General features: G+C 43.9%; 2 protein-coding genes across 4 annotated transcripts; both read left to right on the top strand.

The window, feature by feature from the left end:
• Positions 1-91: 91 nt before the first annotated feature.
• LOC131702738 (mediator of RNA polymerase II transcription subunit 20-like) lies at positions 92-3379 on the top strand. Its single transcript, XM_059004660.1, has 4 exons — positions 92-390; positions 1247-1395; positions 1944-2197; positions 2619-3379. The coding sequence occupies exons 1-4, from the start codon at positions 377-379 to the stop codon at positions 2832-2834; spliced, it is 633 nt and encodes a 210-aa protein (XP_058860643.1). The 5' UTR covers positions 92-376; the 3' UTR covers positions 2835-3379.
• A 2658-nt stretch (positions 3380-6037) lies between these two features.
• On the top strand, positions 6038-19201 carry LOC117426844 (ubiquitin carboxyl-terminal hydrolase 49). Of its 3 annotated transcripts, none has more exons than XM_034044975.3 (7): positions 6038-6543; positions 12555-12658; positions 13042-14484; positions 15099-15306; positions 15797-15905; positions 16534-16739; positions 17228-19201. In XM_034044975.3, the coding sequence occupies exons 3-7, from the start codon at positions 13102-13104 to the stop codon at positions 17347-17349; spliced, it is 2028 nt and encodes a 675-aa protein (XP_033900866.2). In that variant the 5' UTR covers positions 6038-6543; positions 12555-12658; positions 13042-13101; the 3' UTR covers positions 17350-19201. The 3 variants fall into 3 exon arrangements, with proteins under 3 accessions (XP_033900866.2, XP_033900856.2, XP_033900847.2); XM_034044965.3 differs by having other exon boundaries at positions 6039-6543; positions 12555-12669; XM_034044956.3 differs by having other exon boundaries at positions 6039-6543; positions 12555-12681.
• The last annotated feature ends 119 nt before the right edge of the window (positions 19202-19320 follow it).

Below are 19320 nucleotides of genomic sequence, written 5' to 3'. Positions count from 1 at the left end.
AACAACCTCAGCTCTTCCGCTGTAGCGCCACAGATACATAAATATCGTTGGCTAGATAACACGCATGCGCATTTGGAGAAATGTTAGCTTAACACAACGCCGCCCCTCACAATCATGGCGACATTTATTGTATTTCATTTTGTGTTGTTGTTTTTTTATTTATTTATTTTTTTACAATAAATAAAATGTAATATAAAATACTTAGCTAACACGTAATTATTATTATTATTATTATTTAATACTATAGGGTAGGTTTGTTTTTGCTTAGAGGTGATGTCATTTCCGCTACGCCGCACAACTCCACACAGGATGTTTCGCGTTTGAAATGTTTTTTCACGCAGGAAGCGTCTCGTTTGAAGTTGGATTTTGACGTGCGATGGGAGTCACTTGGTAAGAACGCTTTATACACCATAAAAAAATAAAACAGATTGAGGAGCAGGCTGCAGAAACCTGTCAGACTGTTACTGTTAGTGTGTGTTATTGTACAGTACCAGGAAAGTGCAATTACACGAACATACACTCACTACTCCATGATGTTCTGTACTACAAATGTGCAAATTGCACAGGCGCTGATTCGCCATGTTATTAATCGAGCTTGTCTGTTATGTTATAAAAAGCGAATTGTTTATTTATCTTGTGTGTGAGCTTTCAAAGCGGTCACTACAAGATTAATTCATTCATGCAGTCTGTAGCCACGCCTGGATGCCGGATCTCTACAGACCGTGCCTGGGAGAACGCCGTGTGTGCATTAACAGTTTTCAGGGCTGGATAAGATACCCATTTACATCGCGGTCTGCGCAATTCCAGGCTTTGAGACACCCTGGGATTTCCATATACATCTCACAGTAAAACCCGGGATGAATCTTAATGCGATGCAATGGGAGTCTCCGTCCCATCCCTGTTATGTGCAGGTTTGGGTTCAATTCCTGTTTTTCAATTCCAATTCCTTTTTAAAATCAATTCCAAATCCCTTTTAATCAACTCCATCACATCTTTGATCAAAATTGCAATTAAAATGAGTTTCTAGCCATGGCAACAAATCACTTCGATTGAAGTCACTGTTATTCAATTGAATTGGTTTTCAAATGAAAGCAGGTGATCAATCACAACACTTACGTCTCTAAAATATCAATTTCACTTGGAATTGGGAGTTGTTTTTAAAAAGGAAATGGAATTCAAATTGATGTGCCTAACCCTCTGTGTGTGTGTGTGTGTGTGTGATTGTCATTGTGTTCCGTGCGCGCAGCGTGTCCCAGGTTCCGGTGGCGGAGGGGAAGAGCGTGCAGCAGACTGTGGAGATGCTGAACAGGAAGCTGGAGCAGCTGGGTGCCGTGAAGCAGGGGAACTTCTGTGTGGACTGCGAGACCTACCACGCAGGGGCCATCGGCAGTCCCGGTGAGGAATGTTACTGCAGGGATGAGAGGGAGTAATGCCGTCTCCTCAGACAGTACGGTTTCGTGTCTCATACCCAACGGGGTCAAACTGTGCTGTCATCGAAAGTCGTGTTGAATTTCATCCAGCTTCGCTTGTTCGCATGGAGAGGAAAAGCTTGCAGCAAAACCTGGAATGCCTGAAGTAAGCATCTTATTCAGGGATGGAAATAAGACTCCCATTGCACAGCAGCTTGATCCCTTCCTGGTTTTGTTAGGAGTTTAATAAGGCACATGTGAGTTACCTGTACACTCTGGCTAATTAAGCTCACATTAAAACCGGGAATGAGTGAAACTGCGAGTCTTATTTACATTCCATGTTGAGGGTGAAATAATTTAATCAGTCTAGTTTGCAGCACATTGCTCTGTGCTATGATGATCTCACACTCCAGAAACATATTAGGCAGCAATGTAATAGATGGGCACGGGTTTACGAATGACTCTGTCAAGATTCATTATACTATCACGTCTTTCTTTAATGGGGGAAATCATGCCGTAATGTCCCCTCTGCAGGCCAGCCCCCCAAGTTCCTGTACGTCATGCACAACTCTGAGGCTCCACTCAGCTGCTTTGCTCTCTTCGAGAACGGACCCTGTCTGGTGGCCGACCCCAACTTCGACGTGCTGATGATCAAGCTGAAGAGCTACTTCCAGAACGCCAAGAGCAACAAGGTGGAGAGCCGCGGGGCACGCTACCAGTACTGCGACTTCCTGGTCAAGGTGGGCACCGCCACCATAGCGTCCAGCGCACGTGGCATTACCGTGGAGGTGAGAGAAAAAACACGCTGCCCACATCACTGTCTTACTGACTAGTGAACAGAATCACGCCCCTGGTAAATCTGCTCTGAAACTGACCATGCTTCTCATCGCAGTGTCAATAAGCCATACCACACCAGTCTGTAGGCTCACTAATTTCCCCTTGGGTAGTGAATCATTCACCATGCAAAGTGAACTCAACCTTATAGGGTATAACAATTTATTCAACATCACACTCGTGGTTCCTGATCATTGAAATCATTTCTGAAACCCAGGACTGGGCGTGGGGCTAGCGTGAGTTCCAAGCCCATCCTACTCCCTGCAACACAGGTACCTGCCTGTCATGCTTCGCCTCAGCTGCAGTGATGGCTGTGTGTTCTGCCCCTGTGCTTTTTTTTTTTTTGTGACGCCCGCGTCTCGTTTCTCGTTGCAGGTGGAGTACTGCCCGTGCGTCACGGCCAACGACTGCTGGAACCTGCTGATGGAGTTCATGCAGAGCTTCCTGCCCTCTCACATCCCCGGCGTGCCGTCCGTGTTTGGTGTGAAGACAGACGGGGTGTACAGCCCGTCGGACACCATGGCACAGTACCTGGAGCTCTTCAGCAAGCTCCGCAAACAGCAGGCAGCAACGGGGAGCGGCATGCGCTGAGAGGGTACCAGGAGGCTCCTTTAAGAGAGGAGACTCAGGATAGACGCTCTCTCTCCTGCAGCTTCGATCGGACTGGCCCTCTCTCTCCACCAGCTCACTGAGACAGAGTTTCTGAAGGTGACACCTGCAGTGCCAGGCTACGTGAAATCAGCCCCGCAAGTGACTTTAAAACAAATCAACGAGTGTGTATCAAGAATTAACAAAGGAGTTCCAAGTTTACATGTAGTTTTAAACACTCGGTTATCGTAAAGATATTCTGTTTCCGTAGTAGTGCCACTAGATGCTTTGTTATAATCTTAGAAACAAGAAGGCTTTGTCCGTGCTTTTTGTGGTGTAAATCTACTGTTTTCTCAGTTATATGAGTGGATATGGAGTGATAAACCAGAATAAAAGAACTCATGTCAGGTGAGCGATGAGCTTGGCATCACCCAGGAGCCTCAGGATTTACTGAGCAGCCTGAGTCATATCAAGCAGATTCATGAGCAGATCATTCCAGTGCATGTTGTCAACTTTTGTTATTGAGTAAAGTAATGTGTTTTTTATAACAGTGTGGATCGCGTCTCTGTCCTATTGCAGTTCAGTCCATTCCTGAGCTTGTTACATATTCATTTAGTCTTTATTTCCAACCCTGCACACCACACACACACACAATGTGTGGCTGTATATTTTTTTTCCTTAAGGTAGTAAATCATTTACCATGCAGGAGTCTATCAGTGTGAGGCTTGGTTGTACAGTGGTTAAAGAAAAGGGCTTGATACGAGGATGCTCCTGATTCAAATCCCAGCTCAGCCACTGACTCACTGTGTGTGACCCTGAGCAAGTCACTTAACCTCCTTGTGCTCCGTACATCGGATGAGATGTAAAACAAACAAGGTCCTATTGGAAGTGTCTCTGCAGCAGCAGTTGTTGATGAAGCATAGTTCAAACCCCTAGTCTCTATGATTCGCTTTGGATAAAAGCATCTGCTAAATGACTAAATTATTATTATTATTGAACTCAGTCTTAAGGGTTAAATTAAGGGTTAAACTGGACCTTTCCCACAGTGAGCTGGTCTTGATATTATGCAGACCATGTCATACATATTTACTCAATAAATGTATTTGCAGGTTTGATGTTTTTCTCCCATACTTTTATTATTATTTGTTTATTTAGCAGACGCCTTTATCCAAGGCGACTTACAGAGACTAGGGTGTGTGAACTATGCATCAGCTGCAGAGCCACTTACAACTACATCTCACCTGAAAGACGGAGCACAAGGAGGTTAAGTGACTTGCTCAGGGTCACACAATGAGTCAGTGGCTGAGATGGGATTTGAACCGGGGACCTCCTGGTTACAAGCCCTTTTCTTTAACCACCGGACCACACAGCCTCCCACACTTCAGCCTTGGGGCAGTCATGTCCCAGGTATTGAAGGTAGTAGAACCTATGGAAGTGGCAAACACAAACATTCTGGCTCACATTGAAAGAGTCACTTCACGCCTTCAACAGATGGCTCACCTATTGCGCTCTGCATCTGACCACAAACTGCAAAACAACTTCAGCTACGCTCGATATGTGTTTGTTTTTCCGTCTGTAAACTAACATTTTGTAACATCAGAGGAGTAGCAAAATCCCAGCAGAGGACAATTTAAAGAAGTCTTTCCCCCTGACTGGGTAAAGTTTGGGTGACTGTGATGCAGCGCGTTCAGTGAACTGCACAATGCAAGTCAGATCATTCTACAACAGAATCCGTGTTGCCAGATCCACCCCAAAAAAACTAGATGAGTGCAAGAAAACCTTTAGAACTGCCCAGAATACCTCCAGGAAATTTAGTATGAGGGCTCAAGTTCCTGTTTGTATAACTGTAAACACAAACAATTCGGGAGGTGAAGTCTGCAATACATACTGAATTTATTAAGAGACATTGAAATCCAGCTTTAAATAATTCCAGAAGCACATCATGTGAAGTCATATTACACTAGATTGTTGTTAATTGCATAGCTCATGTGCCTACTGTAACTGTTTTATGCAATTCTCAGTAACATATACAGTAATACATTTAATTGTGCACCTCATAATTGCGTACAATTGTGAAGTACATTTCTTTTGTATGTGCGGCACACGGGGTATGTATTTCACAAGAATCGACTACGTGTTCATTTTCATAGGAAATGTGCTTCATTTTTTTAAAGTTAACAGGAATATGCAATTGTCATGTATGTAATTCATTGGAATGCACTGCACTTGTATAATTCTTAAACCTACAGTAATATTATATTGGCAGACCATGGCTACATTGTAAAGAAAATCTGTAAATGTAGTAGTTTTCATCATTTTCTGGAATATATATTCACTGACTGGCACAACACTTATACATGGCTCTTACAACTAAATGCAATTCCTCTGCAACAAGGGCCCTCACCTATGCCCCTCGCATAAATGCTGTTCAGCATAGACTCTGTGTGGTCCTAGGGGCCCTAATGCCTTCTGCACATGACGTGATCTTAAACTGAGACAGTCAAAGCAAATCTAACGTCTGTGGAAATTCTATAGAAATGTCACAGCGCATCCAATATCTTAGTAAAGAAAGGACTTGCACATTATGAATAAGTCTTAGGGAACAAAATGTTTTCTGGACTCTTGACCGGAAGGTCGTGGGTTCAATCCCAAGTGGGGGACACTGCTGCTGTACCCTTGAGCAAGGTACTTTACCTAGATAGCTAATAAATAAATTATATATATATATATATATATATATATATATATATATATATATATATATATATATATATATATATATATATAGGACGTTTTGGATGAAAATCTTACAGCATTTTCCTCTCTACTATTATGGACTTCGCATCGCATTGAGTTAAATGGCACTGTCTCTTTAAAAAAGTGCTTTGTCTGTGGAATACCTTATTTACCCTTTCCATCCAACCTAACTTATTTCCCGCGGCTGCGCAAAGTACGTAGCCCTCATTGTAAACCGACAGCCTTGGTAAAGGACTGAGAAGCGCATTGCGTACTTGTTCCTGAATAGAAACGCTCGCCGCGAACAGTTTCAAAGTTAAGCCGCACGGCTACGCCGGTCACTTAGGAATTTACCGCCGAATCAGAAAGAGGGCTCCCCTAAAGAAGACGCAATTTGTTTTGTGAATAGGCCATTCACCGAAAAAGTAAGCGAATTGATGGACTAACCACCAATGAGATCTGAAGCTTTGTCAGAGATTGATCACCCTGTGGCCAATCAGCGAGCAGAGGAGGAGGAAACTCTGCGGTTCGGTTGTCTCGCGGTCGATGACAGCTCGCGCGTGCTGATGATGGCGGTAAATAAAAGCTACCCAAAAATTGTTTTTTTTATTGAAATATTTTTTTGAATACATCTAACAACGTTATATAGCGGCATTCTGATCTACAGCCCCGCCTGTTATGACACGAGTTTACAGCCTTTAAAAGTTGAAAACGTTTTTTTTCTTTTTCTTTTGAAGGAATGAGAATTTTTTTTTTTTTTTTTTTTTTTTGGAGTGACCTCCTGTTGTTTTGGTTTATGTTTTTAAAGTTTATTTTAAATTTGTGATTCAGACCCGCGCTGGTGTTCAGCTGAAAGAGGGACAGGTTTTTTTTTTTGTTTTTTTGTTTTCTTCTCCTGGTACTGTTGTGGATAAAGCTGAGCCCTGGAGCTGGAGTCGAGGAGAGTTTGTTAGCGGCAGTCTCTTTGTTCTGAAGGGTAAGTGCAGGGTTATTGTTCGGGTTAGGATAACGATAAGCGCTTGAATTTACAACAAATATCCGGCATTTATCTGTAGAAGGAACAGCGATTGCGTCTGTATGTTAAGAAACACAATGCTTCTTGTTTTTAAACGTCAGGGTTAGAGCTTAAAGTTATTTGGCTAGGGTTAGTGTTATTTACAAATGTCTCGATACGGTAACCAAGTCCTTGGTGAAACTTTATTTCGTGGTGTTTATGTTTAAAAAAACCAAACAAACAAAAACTGCTAAGGCGATACAATAAGTATGGTTTAAAAATAAATAGACTTGCTTAAATCTGACACCCGACATTACATTATGAAAATCATCCTACGTGTTGTGGTGAAGCGTGTCATATTAAACTAATTCCATGCACACAAAACCTCTTCCTGCTGTCGTAGTCTGACGGAGGTTTCTAACCCGGTGCCCCGGTTCTTCGTCATATCATCAACAAAACTGCTAACAAGTGCCACTGATATAACTTGTCCTGGATGAGCCTTGTAAAGTTTATTTTCAAATGCATGCGCAAAACTGCCGTGTGGTACGTTACAGAAAGCTTACTGTATAAACGTGTTTTCAGAGTCCACTAAAGTTTGCATTTTAATGCAGTATAGCTGCCATCGTAATATCTAGACCCGACTAAAATAAAAAAAACGTTTTCTTTTACAAGGAATTGCATTCAGGAGCAGATTGAGGGGAGCAAGCAGGTTTAATTAATTTAGAACATGCAGTAATAAGAGCAACTCTGTACAGTATATGCTACACTTTACTGTTTTTTTTTTTTCATGATTTGAGTTAAATTTTCATGTTTCCAGTTTCTTGTAAATACTGAAATGTTTTCTATCAGTTGGCATCAAGTTCATTTATTTATTCTCAAATCAGATATGCCAAACAGATTGAGTGAGGAGTAAATTAATTTCAGGAAGGTGCTACAAATTATGCTTGCCACATGTGAGGAAATAGACAGTATTGTAACTTAAGTAAGGACTTAAACTCAACAATGCATCAAACAAATAAAGTTGGTGATTCTGGCGTGCAGCCCACTGACCGCATTTCTACAAGCTTCAGAGTTTAAACAAACCAGATCTCAACAACGTGATGTAGCTGCTGCCTGTTAGGTGCATATTGCATACATTAGAGTGGTGTTAGTCATGAAGGAAATTCATTCTTACAAATAGCTTTTGTAGAATTGTGTCTCTGATGAAAACAAGGACGGTGAAACATTTGAATTATTAGGGTTGGGGTCAATTCTTGTTTTTCAATTCCAATTTATTTTTTAAAATCAGTTCCCCATTCCCTTTTAATCAATTCCAACACATCATTGATCAAAACTGCAGTTAGCAGTATTCTGTTAATTAGCTTCTCACAGTGGCAACAAATTATTTCAGTTGAAGTCCCTGTTAGTCAATTACATTGTTTAACTGCTTTCATTTGAAACCAATCACAAAAAAATATGATGTCCTCTTTAAAATACCAATTCCAATTCCAACTCCTTCGAAGGCGTTGCAATTGGAAATTCGTTTTAAACAAGGATTGGAAGAGAAATTGAAAAACAGGAACCGGACCCTGATTTGGGTTTCAGCTGTTGGTTCATAGCCTACACTACAGCACACACACACACACACACACACACTCCTGTCTTTAAGAGCAGGGATTATCTATGTATATTTATGCATCTCCTGTCTGAAAAGCAGATTTTTTTTTTAAATCCTGACCGTCAAGGATGGCGTGTTATTTAATTTTAGTGTGCAAGCCAAGTACATTCTCATCAGGGCATGAAATTATGTTTTGGGGGGCTGTGTTGCAAAATTGCGTAAAATCCAGTGTGGATTGCTTATTCGTGACATTACTGCAAAATTGTAATTTTGTAAGTGTGAGGCTTACCTTCCCTGAATGTCCTTATGAGTGCTATTCCATTAGCTAGGTTGGGATCTAGTGCTGGCATACACAGGTTTCAAGTCGTGACAGCATCTCTTTGCCCCTGTTGTTTTCATGTCTGACTATTGTCAGTCGTGTTGAGTATTACATTTTTCTGTTGAGCTGTCGATGCACACAGAAAATTACTAGTGCACGATTAAGGTGTAAGGTTATCTAATTTTATATCACTGGAATACCAAAGATGATAAATGTGATGGTCCTGTAGGACTTAGTTTGTATGACAATAAGATCAAAAGATCATTAATGATGGACTGTTTTCATAAAAAGCAAAACCTTTTAATGAGAAAATGCAGTGTAATTATCCCAAAAATAAAAAATCATATTTAATCATCACTCAGGAGCCATGTAGAGGACTACAATCATTGCCTACCTTATCACTGCATTTAGTAGTTGATAGCTATTTTATATTAGTATAGAGGCACACAGTTAAACTCACTTTAATGTTGGTGTAGGAAAACCTCTAGTATCACGAGTCATTTTACTTGCAAGTGTTTGCGCACCAAATATCACGATCACACACGCTAAAAACATGAAAGGGTAGCACTCACAAAAGAACAGGAGGCGAGTGAGAGTCCATGCTTGCTACTGGAAGCCCAAGGCATGTGCTCTGTTTAAGCCTGCCGGGTCTGGGGGGTGAATAAGCAGAGTTGATCCTCATCTGGGGGATTAATGCTAAATGGCTGTAGACTCTGTGGACTAGCACAGGCGCTACAGGGGTGATTACTGAGGGGACTTTGGGGTCGGAGAGGCTTTTTGATCAGTTCAGGTTGAAATGTATTGATGTTTGACATTAACACAACGTGAAGGAGATCAGGGATGGGGACCGGTCCACTAGAGCTTTTACAGCATGGCTCAACCTAAATTATTTAGAGGATTTATGAGGATTAGTGAACGCACCCTGGATGGGATTGTGGCTGGCAGTGTTTTGCTGGGACACGATAATACTCCATTTGGTACCTGTCTGTCCCTTTACTGGGGCCTGCTAAAAAACCTTTTAAAAGCATATACAGGGATGGAACTAAAACACTCCTTGCATATTCCTGGTTTTAATAGGAGCTTGATTAGTCACAGTGTACAAGTAACAATCTCAGGTGTATAATTAAACACATAGTAAAACAAAGAATGGAGCAAACTGCTGTCTTGTTTTGGGACATACTGATTCAGTTCTAGCTGGGATTGTAATTCTGTACCCTTCTTTATACAAAGTAAACACGGAAAGATTCATCTAATTTGTAATTTGGAAGGGGGAGGAGGGGTTAACTTGGAGGCATTACAAATCACACACACACACAGCAAGTTTTTATTGAGTGCTTCAGAAGCTGTATGGGCCATAGGACAAAAAACTAATTAAGTTCAACAAAAAAAAGTGAAGAAAAGAATAGGGTGAGGCAGGGTTACGTTACTAAAGGAGTACTGCACTCGCACACTTTTCTTACACGTCACATTCAGCTCATGTTTTTAGGATTGCGCAAATGTCAGTTTAGCGTTGGAGACTCCTTTAGGCTAGAATAAATACTACTTCTGTCATATCTAGCTTATAACGGCTCTTGTCTGTTTTCTTTCGCCAAGTTTGTGGTTCAGAACACATAGAATGTTGTTCTGTTGTTGACAGGCTAATCAGGGTTCAGTGTTTAAGAAATCGTATACCTGTTCTGACCTGTTGTTCAGGCTTTCCTCCTAAATGGGGGGTTTAAATAGAACTGCTGTCTTAAATAAAGCATTCTTCTTATAGTAGTATACTGCAGAACCAGTAACAACCAGGCCTCATTACACTCAGAACTGGCTGAACATTACATTGCTTGTGCACTGCAGAAGTTTCAAAGTTTAAGACTGCAGGTCTCGGGTTCTATCGCATACAGAAGGAGCTATTTTTCCACTTGCTAATTTAATTTCTATCAACTGTGTAATTTCTGGCGGCCATGGACGTGCTTATTTGCCTTCGAATACCAGTAGAGAAATGTTTTTTGGAATATACAGATATTTGACCCAGCACTGATTATAGCAGTGTGACCGTGTCCATACTGCCTGCCTGTCTCTGTCTCTGTCTGTCCCTGCTTTGTGCAGCCGGCTATGCATGAAGGAAAGAGCTTGTTAACTGTCACCAGACAGTGATCAATATCCCTGCTGAAACAGCTCCCGCCACACGCCATGCATTTCCAATAGCCTGTCAGCTCCAGCCTTGCTGCAGTAGAGGCTTCTACAGGGGAGGTTACTGGTGTGGGTTGTGTCGTCCAGCTCCCTCACCCATAAACACGTATGTCCACGTGTCAGGGGTGTGGTCCTGCTTCACTTGTCCTGCATTCAAAAAATATCATGTGTTACAAAAGGGATCAGGCTCTCCAAAATACTCTCTGAACTGATCAGGGTAAAGCCATTCTTCCTTGCCACGTTCGTCTGGATTTCTTCCAGCAGTTTAGGGACTTAAGATGCACAAACAAGGGTGTGACTGCTTGTTTAAAAACTTGGAATAAATGTCATAATTTTTCGAGCAGGTTTAGCATGAGTCTGATTAGCCAGCTTGCTCGTACCTGATGATTTTACAATAATTCAAAATGGAAGTGGGGTTTTCCGCACCCCTCCATGTATTGTGCTACTGATGTCACTGAAAGGGGTCTGTTCGACTTCCGGGGATTGAATTACAGAACGCTGTGTTTGTTTAACAAAAAAGAAATCTGCTGCTGTAACTGCTTGGACAACATGTGAAAGCCTGGTACAGGTTCCAAGTGTGTGAAATCACAGCACCCCCCACATTTTAGTTTTAATGATGCCCTGTAGTGATCCGGTAACGTTTAAAAGATACACCAAGATGAACTTTCATCAGTTACTGCTTTTCATCTGCTGTTTGTAGATGAGAAATACAGCAGATTAACAACAATGGTGTCTTGCTATTTAAAATGGATGCACATTCCTGCTGTTGCATAGAAGACTAATTTAACGAATGCTTTTGACTTTTCTTTTTAAATATATAAAACAAGTGCATAAATCAACACATATTTAAATAAGTAAGTACTATTTCTAAAATAGGATTTTACTTTTTTTTTTTTTCCTTCTGTCTTCTCTCTCTATATATCCCCTGCCATTTAAAATGTTAATGCGCATCATGACTAGGATGCGGAATCCCAGATGCTAATGATGCCTCATAATTAACTGGTTTTTATGCAAATTAGGTCCATCAGAATGTTACCATGGCACTTGTTCCCTTTGATGCTGGCATATCTGCCAATCTGAGACGGTGGAAGCCAGCTGCTGTTAATTTTCAGTTAAGGGAATATTTACAAAGGAGAAGCTCAGACGCCTAGAGAGAGACAGAGGCACAGGGAGACTGAGTGAAGGGGCCAATGTTGAGATTGTCTGCCTCTCTCACTTGGTTTTGCTGCATGGTCTGTACATTCGGCAGTGCTGAATGGCTAAAGGCAGGGAGGAGCTAAATTTAAATCTGCTTAGCAACAGGGTCTTGGAAAATGTGGCTGTATGGTTGGAGCAGCCAGGGCTGGGCTACATTGTTTGAGGTTCAGAGTGCCCATAGCAGTACAATCCCCAGGGATGTGCTTGGATGATGCTAGGGCCACACAAGAGCAAGACTTGCAATGATTATGCAAGCTCTGTGCTTCGAACACACATGTATTCAATAGAAAGAAAATACAAACCTATAAAAATCACTTGAAACACTCCATCATAAGTTATGCTGATACAAAAAAGGAAACTTTCTGGTAATAAAATGAGACATTGTCAATGTATTTTGTGTTACATCTGTCTAATTTCTCTTTTGTGCAGAAGTATAAAAATGAACTCTGATTACATAAGTGTGTGTGTGTGTTTGTTCTCAGAAGTTTAATTTATGTGGAAGTTGTGTTGGGTTTATTTTTTTTAGGTTTTTGCTGCCTTTATGGTTGCTTAAAAGAGCCTCTCCAATGGGTTCAGGGATCGTAGGATTTAAAGTTAGCCTGTAGCAGGCTGTGGCTCATCTGTCGAGGTGTAGTTACTGTCTCTCTGGCCCTTCTCTTTGCATTGCCTCTCCCCTACACTCACAGCTGTTCTCTTTGACTTTTTCAGTGCTGGTTTGCTTTTGCAACGTGAAGATGTGTCTCGGCCTGTTGAGCAGCGTGTTGTGAGCCACCCTGCTGGCTGAGATGGTGACGGTTCAGTCCCCGGCGTCAGTGAGTACCGGGTCAGTGTCACAGTAAGTACTGCACAGCGCTGTGTGCCGTGGGAATCACGACTCCCAATGAACAGCAGTGTGCTCTGTTCCTGTGTTCACTATGAGCCTGATTAGACATGCCTGGACTGCTCCCTCGATATTTATCAGATTCATTATTTCACTCATGTGGTTAATTCGTTGTTGGGTCCTATATTTTCCTGTACAAGGGCCCTTCACTAATTCACTGTTTTTGTGTGTTTCTTCAGTATTTAAAAAAAAAAAAAAAAAAAGTCAGAACTTGTACAAGTGTAGGTTTCTAATGAAGCAGGGTGCAGGTTTCTAATGAAGCAGGGTGCGGTGACGCGGTGTGCATACTGACCTGTCTTTGCCTCCCTTCTCCAGGATGAGTTCTCGCGCAGAGGGGAGGTCGCAGTCCTGATCAAGTGTATGCATTGCTGAGCGATGGATCGATGCAAACACGTGGGCAGGCTGCGTCTGGCCCAGGACCACTCCATCCTGAACCCCCAGAAATGGCGCTGCGTAGACTGCCAAACCACAGAGTCAGTGTGGGCCTGCCTCAAATGCTCGCACGTGGCCTGTGGGCACTACATGGAGGAGCATGCCCTGAAACACTTCCAGGAGTCGCGGCACCCGCTCGCCATGGAGGTCCACGAGCGCAACGTCTTCTGCTACCTGTGCGACGACTATGTGCTCAATGACAACGCCGAGGGGGACCTGAAGCTGCTGAGGGGGGCCCTGAGCACCGTGGTGCGTGGCCCGGAGGGAGACCCCTCCAAGCCCAGCCGCCGCAGCCTGCGCTCCCTGGCCTCCGGGGAGAGCCCCAGCTCCCAGCCCCATGGCGAGTCCGGCAGGCAGCCTGCCATGCAGACAGCTCTGTGGCACCGGCGCCAAGCCCTGCTCAGCAAGTCCCTGAGAGCCTGGTTCGGGAAGAGCTCCCGGGGCCAGCAGCGGCTGGAGGAGGAGCGGAGGAAGCAGGAGCAGGAGAAGAGGAAGGAGGAACTGAGGCTGCGGAGGATGGAGGTGAAGCAGCGGCTGCTGGAAGAGCTGGCCAGCTCCCCTCCTAGGAAAAGTGCCAGGCTGCTGACGCAGGCGCCCAGAGAGCACGCCATCATCCCCAGGAAGTTTCGGGATCCCCCCGAGCGGACGCCCCTGCTCTCTCGGAGGTCGCTGGGCGGCGCTCGAAAGCGGCGGAGATGCTATCCCTCGTCTAGGCGGAAGGTGACCCCTGGGGTGACGGGTCTGAGGAACCTGGGGAACACCTGCTACATGAATTCGATCCTGCAAGTGCTGAGCCACCTCCAGAAGTTCCGGGAGTGCTTCCTCACGCTGGACCTCTGTGAGACTGAGGAGCTCCTGGCCAAAACCTCGGGGGTCAACAAGTCCAGGGTCGTGAACGGGACCCCCCACTCGAACGGTGGGACGGGCCGCAATGACAAGCCGGGGGGGCTGTCCGGCAGTAAGCAGAGCCTGCCCCCGAGCCTGAACGCGGCTGAACTGGTGCAGCCCAAAGAGCCGCGGTCCTCCCGGCAGATGTCTCTGTGCCACGAGCTGCACACGCTGTTCAGGGTGATGTGGTCAGGGCGCTGGGCCCTGGTCTCCCCCTTCGCCATGCTGCACTCCGTATGGAACCTGATCCCGGCGTTCCGAGGCTACGACCAGCAGGACGCGCAGGAGTTCCTATGCGAGCTGCTGGACAAGGTGCAGCAGGAACTGGAGTCGGAGGGGACCAAGCGCAAGATCGTCATCCCCTTCTCCCAGAGGAAGCTCACCAAGCAGGTGCTGAAGGTCGTCAACACCATATTCCATGGGCAGCTGCTCAGCCAGGTAGGGAAGCTACATCCACAACTATCAGACGCACAGTTGTGCTTTGTTTAGAAGTTTGAATTTATGAAGTTTCTTTTAGTATTTCTAATTACCAAGTAGGTTGTATGCAGAGCCGTTACAAAGCAGATTGGGTGCCCTATTTGTTTTTTTAAGTGCAAGTAGAATTACACTGGCAAGAAACAAAGTAATAATAATTTAACTGCTCCTTCCTGCAACTAAGTTGTTAATTGTTTGGTCTTATTCCTCTTTGCATTTGGTCTTGCTTCAAAATAAGGTCCCAAGTTTTTCTATGAGCTTGGTTTACTGTGAGCTTGGTCACACACCTGATTGCCAAAACCTGCATCAAACTGCTGCAACAGAAGACCTATTTCTAGTTGTGTGTGTGTGAGTCAGTGTGACAGTCTGTCTGTTAGTGATATTTAGAAATAACCCTTGTAGTGTTAGTGATGACTTGAGTGCAGCAACTGCCATAATGGATTTTCTCATTGAGAAAGCAGCACCCTTAAGTGAGCAGTAACGCTTTGTGAATACGGCTAGGTGTCGGTGTGTGTGAGTCTGATGGTGACTCTCCGCCTTGTGGTTCTCATCATGATGTCTGCGCTCTGTTTTTCCAGGTGACCTGCTTGACCTGTAACTACAAGTCGAACACAGTGGAGCCGTTCTGGGATCTGTCCCTGGAGTTTCCGGAGCGCTATCACTGTGTGAAGAAGGGGGCCGCAGCCACTGCCTATCACAGCGACTGCACGCTCACGGAGATGCTGGCAAAGTTCACAGAGACCGAAGCTCTGGAGGGGAGGATTTATGCCTGCGACCAGTGCAACAGTCAGTACCATCTCTGTCTGTCTATGCATCGTTGTGATAGTCTGTGTGATGTTCATTGTAACCACCAGCACTGTCTCTCCGATTTATGTCTATGCTGCCTGTTGTGTTATACATCAGTGTGTCTTGAATTAATTAGCACTGGGAGATTTGTTTATTATTTCTCAATAATAAAGAACTGCACATCTTAGTACAGTGCAATCAGCACTCATTACTGTCTCTGATGCCACGTTATTGTGAAGTGGATGGTCACTGGCGTAGTACTTTGTGAAATTCCATTCTGCGTTGGGCACTGTGCTGCATTCTTTTCCCATTCCTTTTAAGATGGTCTTTGATATCCTGCTTGCAGTCGTGGAAGCCGGTACTCCACTAGAGAGAATCTGATTCTCATAGTGTATTGTTGATTTAAATACAAGGTCCTGCAAGCCCTGATGATAGCGCTCCTGGAATCCTCTTTTTATTTTATGGTGGTTGCTGTTGCTTTTCTGCACAGGTAAAAGGCGGAAGTCGTCCCCAAAGCCTCTGGTACTCGCGGAAGCGTGCAAACAGTTACTGATCTACAGGCTACCTCAGGTCCTGCGGCTGCATCTCAAGAGATTCAGGTGAGTGACATGGAGCTTCAGCAATGGGGCTCAGCGAAGAGAATGTGTACTGATACTGGGCAAAATTTGCTGGACGTCTTGGTTGTTTTTTTTTTGCAAAATTTCTAACCTCAAAAAGCAGAACTGGAGTATATGCCCAGCGAATGTGGCGCCTGTTGTTTCACAGTGAAAATAGACTGCCCTGGTACATATACATTTTAGTTTTAAAAGAATATAATTTAAATATAGGCTATTTTGTATCTTGCCTGTACCCTGTCCCTACAAGAGAAATGTTCCTTATAGAACGCTGTTATATCACTTGGTATCTTGTCTGTTAAAGGAGTATCCTGCCATTTGTTTTTCAGGCTTCACATTCGCAAGGTTATAAATACCTTGGGGGGGGGATATTCCAAAACAGGGGTTATCAATTGCAAAAACTGAGCTGATTCCAAAAAAGGCTACTTTCCAAATAAGACTTCCTGGTTAATTTTCTCACTCATAACTCCCCAAATTCTCGGGGTTTGTGGCCGAGTTCCTGATATTGCAAACTCACAAATCAGGTGATGCCAGTGTTGAGTAGAAACGCAAGCGTCACTGGGGGTACTCTGCTTCCCAGCAGCATGCTTAGTCAACGCTGATTGGTTTGCAGGTGGTCCGGTCGCAATCACAGAGAGAAGATTGGCGTGCACGTGACGTTCGACCAGGTTTTGAACATGGAGTCTTACTGCTGCAGGGACTCTCTGTCCTCGATCCACAGGGAGAGCTTTACCTACGACCTGTCTGCCGTCGTCATGCACCACGGCAAGGGGTTCGGCTCAGGACACTACACCTCGTACTGCTACAACACTGAGGGGGGTGAGTGAAGCAGTGCTGCTGCAAGTGTGCACTTAGAGGAAAACGAGGGCCAGAGCAGGGCTGGAAATGAGACTCCTATTGCATAGCAGATTCACCCTGTCCGGGTTTAAAAGTAGCTTGATTATCCACAGTGTATCGGTAACAAGCTCACGTGTCTTATTAAACACCTAGTAAAACCAGGAATGGATCAAAGTGCTGTGAAATGGGAGTCTTATTTCCATCCTACGCTTATCTGGTGAGATTTGATCAAGTCTTCCCAATGGTCTTAACATATGACTGCCCCACTGTCACAAACGTTACATTTCATGGAGCAGCCCACTGTAGTGTGTAGAATGGGTTATAGCGGTGGTTCTCCCTATGAAGGAAATAAATAAATATTAAGCCGTGACATGGATTTAGTGGAGTCCATCAGTACCTTTCTGTGTATCTCTCACTTTGCATTTTAATCCGGTGAGTAACCCTTTTGTTTTTTGTTTGGTGTGTTTTAGGTTTCTGGGTTCACTGTAATGACTCCAAGATGAACGTGTGTAGTGTGGAGGAAGTGTGTAACACCCAGGCCTATATCCTCTTCTATACTCAGCGATCAGTGCAGCAGACCAGCGTGGCTTGAACCCAGATCCACACTCCTAGACTCAGGGCTGTAGAAAAACATGCCGACCAGGACTGTTTCCAACATGCACCTAGGAACAGCCTGCCATGGTGTCTTAAATCAAGCTCCTTGTGCAACTGAATTTCACTGCTTAACCACCAAAAACAACCGGAGCCCGAGGCACACTGACAACGTGGCCCACCGATTTTAGCCCAGGGAATCTGTAGGGAGAGTGGGCCACTGGTATAAACTGTGGCCTTAGCTAGAGGAGGCAGTGCTCCCCAATTGATATCGCTTGGGATAGTGGTTTAGATGAGGGGTAGAAGGCATTGCAGCCAAGTGACAGAAATATCCACACAAAAAAAACACCAGTCTGCAGCAATCAGGTATTTTTAAATTCATTGTTGCACATCAATCGATTTCTCTTGGGGTTCAGTGATATCTGTAGAATACAGAGGTTTATCACTCTCTGGCATGAGTAACAAAATCTCACCCACAGGGTTTACTATTGAATGTGCTGGCTCCCAGATCTGCAGTACTCGGTTCCCTATGCTGTGCTATGATATACTGTACTGTATTGAGTTTGCTAGCTGTCTGATTGCTGGTCCTGACTTCACTATACTGCATTGAATTTGCTGGCTCTCAGATCAACACTACTGAGTTTCCTTTACTGTATTGAATTTACTTCTTCATTTTCGGTTAGAATAAAAAATGCTCAACAAATTAAGAATCGTGCTTGCCTGGGCTGAGATTAAATGGTATTTATGGCACGGCAGCATCGTTGCAGAGTTTTACATTTACAAAGTATCTTAGCTGTGGGTTTGATTTGCAGTTAATTTGTTTTGTTTCTTCCTACTTACTTAAAAGCTGCTCCAAGGATACCAGCGCCATAATCGCAACGTATTCCCAGCCCGAGAGTGAAAATAGCCTGAGACCTTTAGTTAAAATGCTAGAACATTGTGCTGTACCGGAGCACTGACTGTGTCTTGCCCGTTTTCATGAAGATTTCACATACCTGACTCCAGGTGTGGGTATGGAACGAAAGCACACCAGTGTAAGACAAGCTTTAGTGAAAAGAACTACAATACCGTGCAGGTACAACCAATCAGGGCCTGGAATAGCAGCCATATTGACATGTGCAGCTTGTATGAAGTACTTTAACCTCAAGGCAAAAAACCCCCAAAAAAACAGCATTTCAAGCACTGCCTTGGTTTAGGGCTTCTGTGTCCTTACAGATTGCTTGAATAGTCTTGGATTGATAACACGTCCCCTGGAGGCTGCTTTGTGTACTTCTGTTTGTGTGACGAGTTGCAGTACAGTGTTACTGCAGTAACATTACAATACCCTCCAGTAAAGGTGTTGTATTGGTGATCTCAGCAGGCTGCTTCTTAAATGTTTTCTCTTCCATTTGAATGCAGAAGGGTATTTCTTTGTGCTCCTTTGCAGCTCTCATTATTGGGTACACACAGTCAAGCACAGAGACACACTTCCAGCTTGTTGATATAAATCCTAGCCTATTCCCTCATTCAGCAGCATGAATATTCGTTTGAGAGCAGTTGCTGGTTGTCATGCGTTGCTGTTTTGCGCATAGAATTGTTTTTAGTGATCTAGACCCAGAAACTTCTTGCAGCCGCACACGGGAGCAAAATAAACCCTGCTGAATGTGTTACTTGTTTCTGGGGAGGGAGGAACTGTCTGTTTGCAAGGAGTTTAGACAATGGGAAACCTAATGCTCCCAGCTCCTTATCCGTTAACAGTTCTAACTGGATAAAACCCTACAATCAAACCAAGCCTGGCGTATTTCTATAAAGAGTGAGATTTGATACACATCTTAACAGATCTGGTTCTTTTTTTTTTAATTTGTTTTTTATAGCAGAGAAATGGGGGTGGTGGACCTTTCAGAGGGAAAAAAAAAAGTGAATTGAAGGTGCTGTTGCACGTGTTAACTAGAAAGGTGCTTTTGTTTGTAACATTGTGTATCTGTGGTGTGGG

Source organism: Acipenser ruthenus, chromosome 30 (assembly GCF_902713425.1).
Source record: "Acipenser ruthenus chromosome 30, fAciRut3.2 maternal haplotype, whole genome shotgun sequence".
Classification (NCBI taxonomy): Eukaryota; Metazoa; Chordata; class Actinopteri; order Acipenseriformes; family Acipenseridae; genus Acipenser; species Acipenser ruthenus.
The sequence above is the reverse complement of the archived record's forward strand: the minus strand, read 5'-3'. Positions and strand labels throughout refer to the sequence as shown.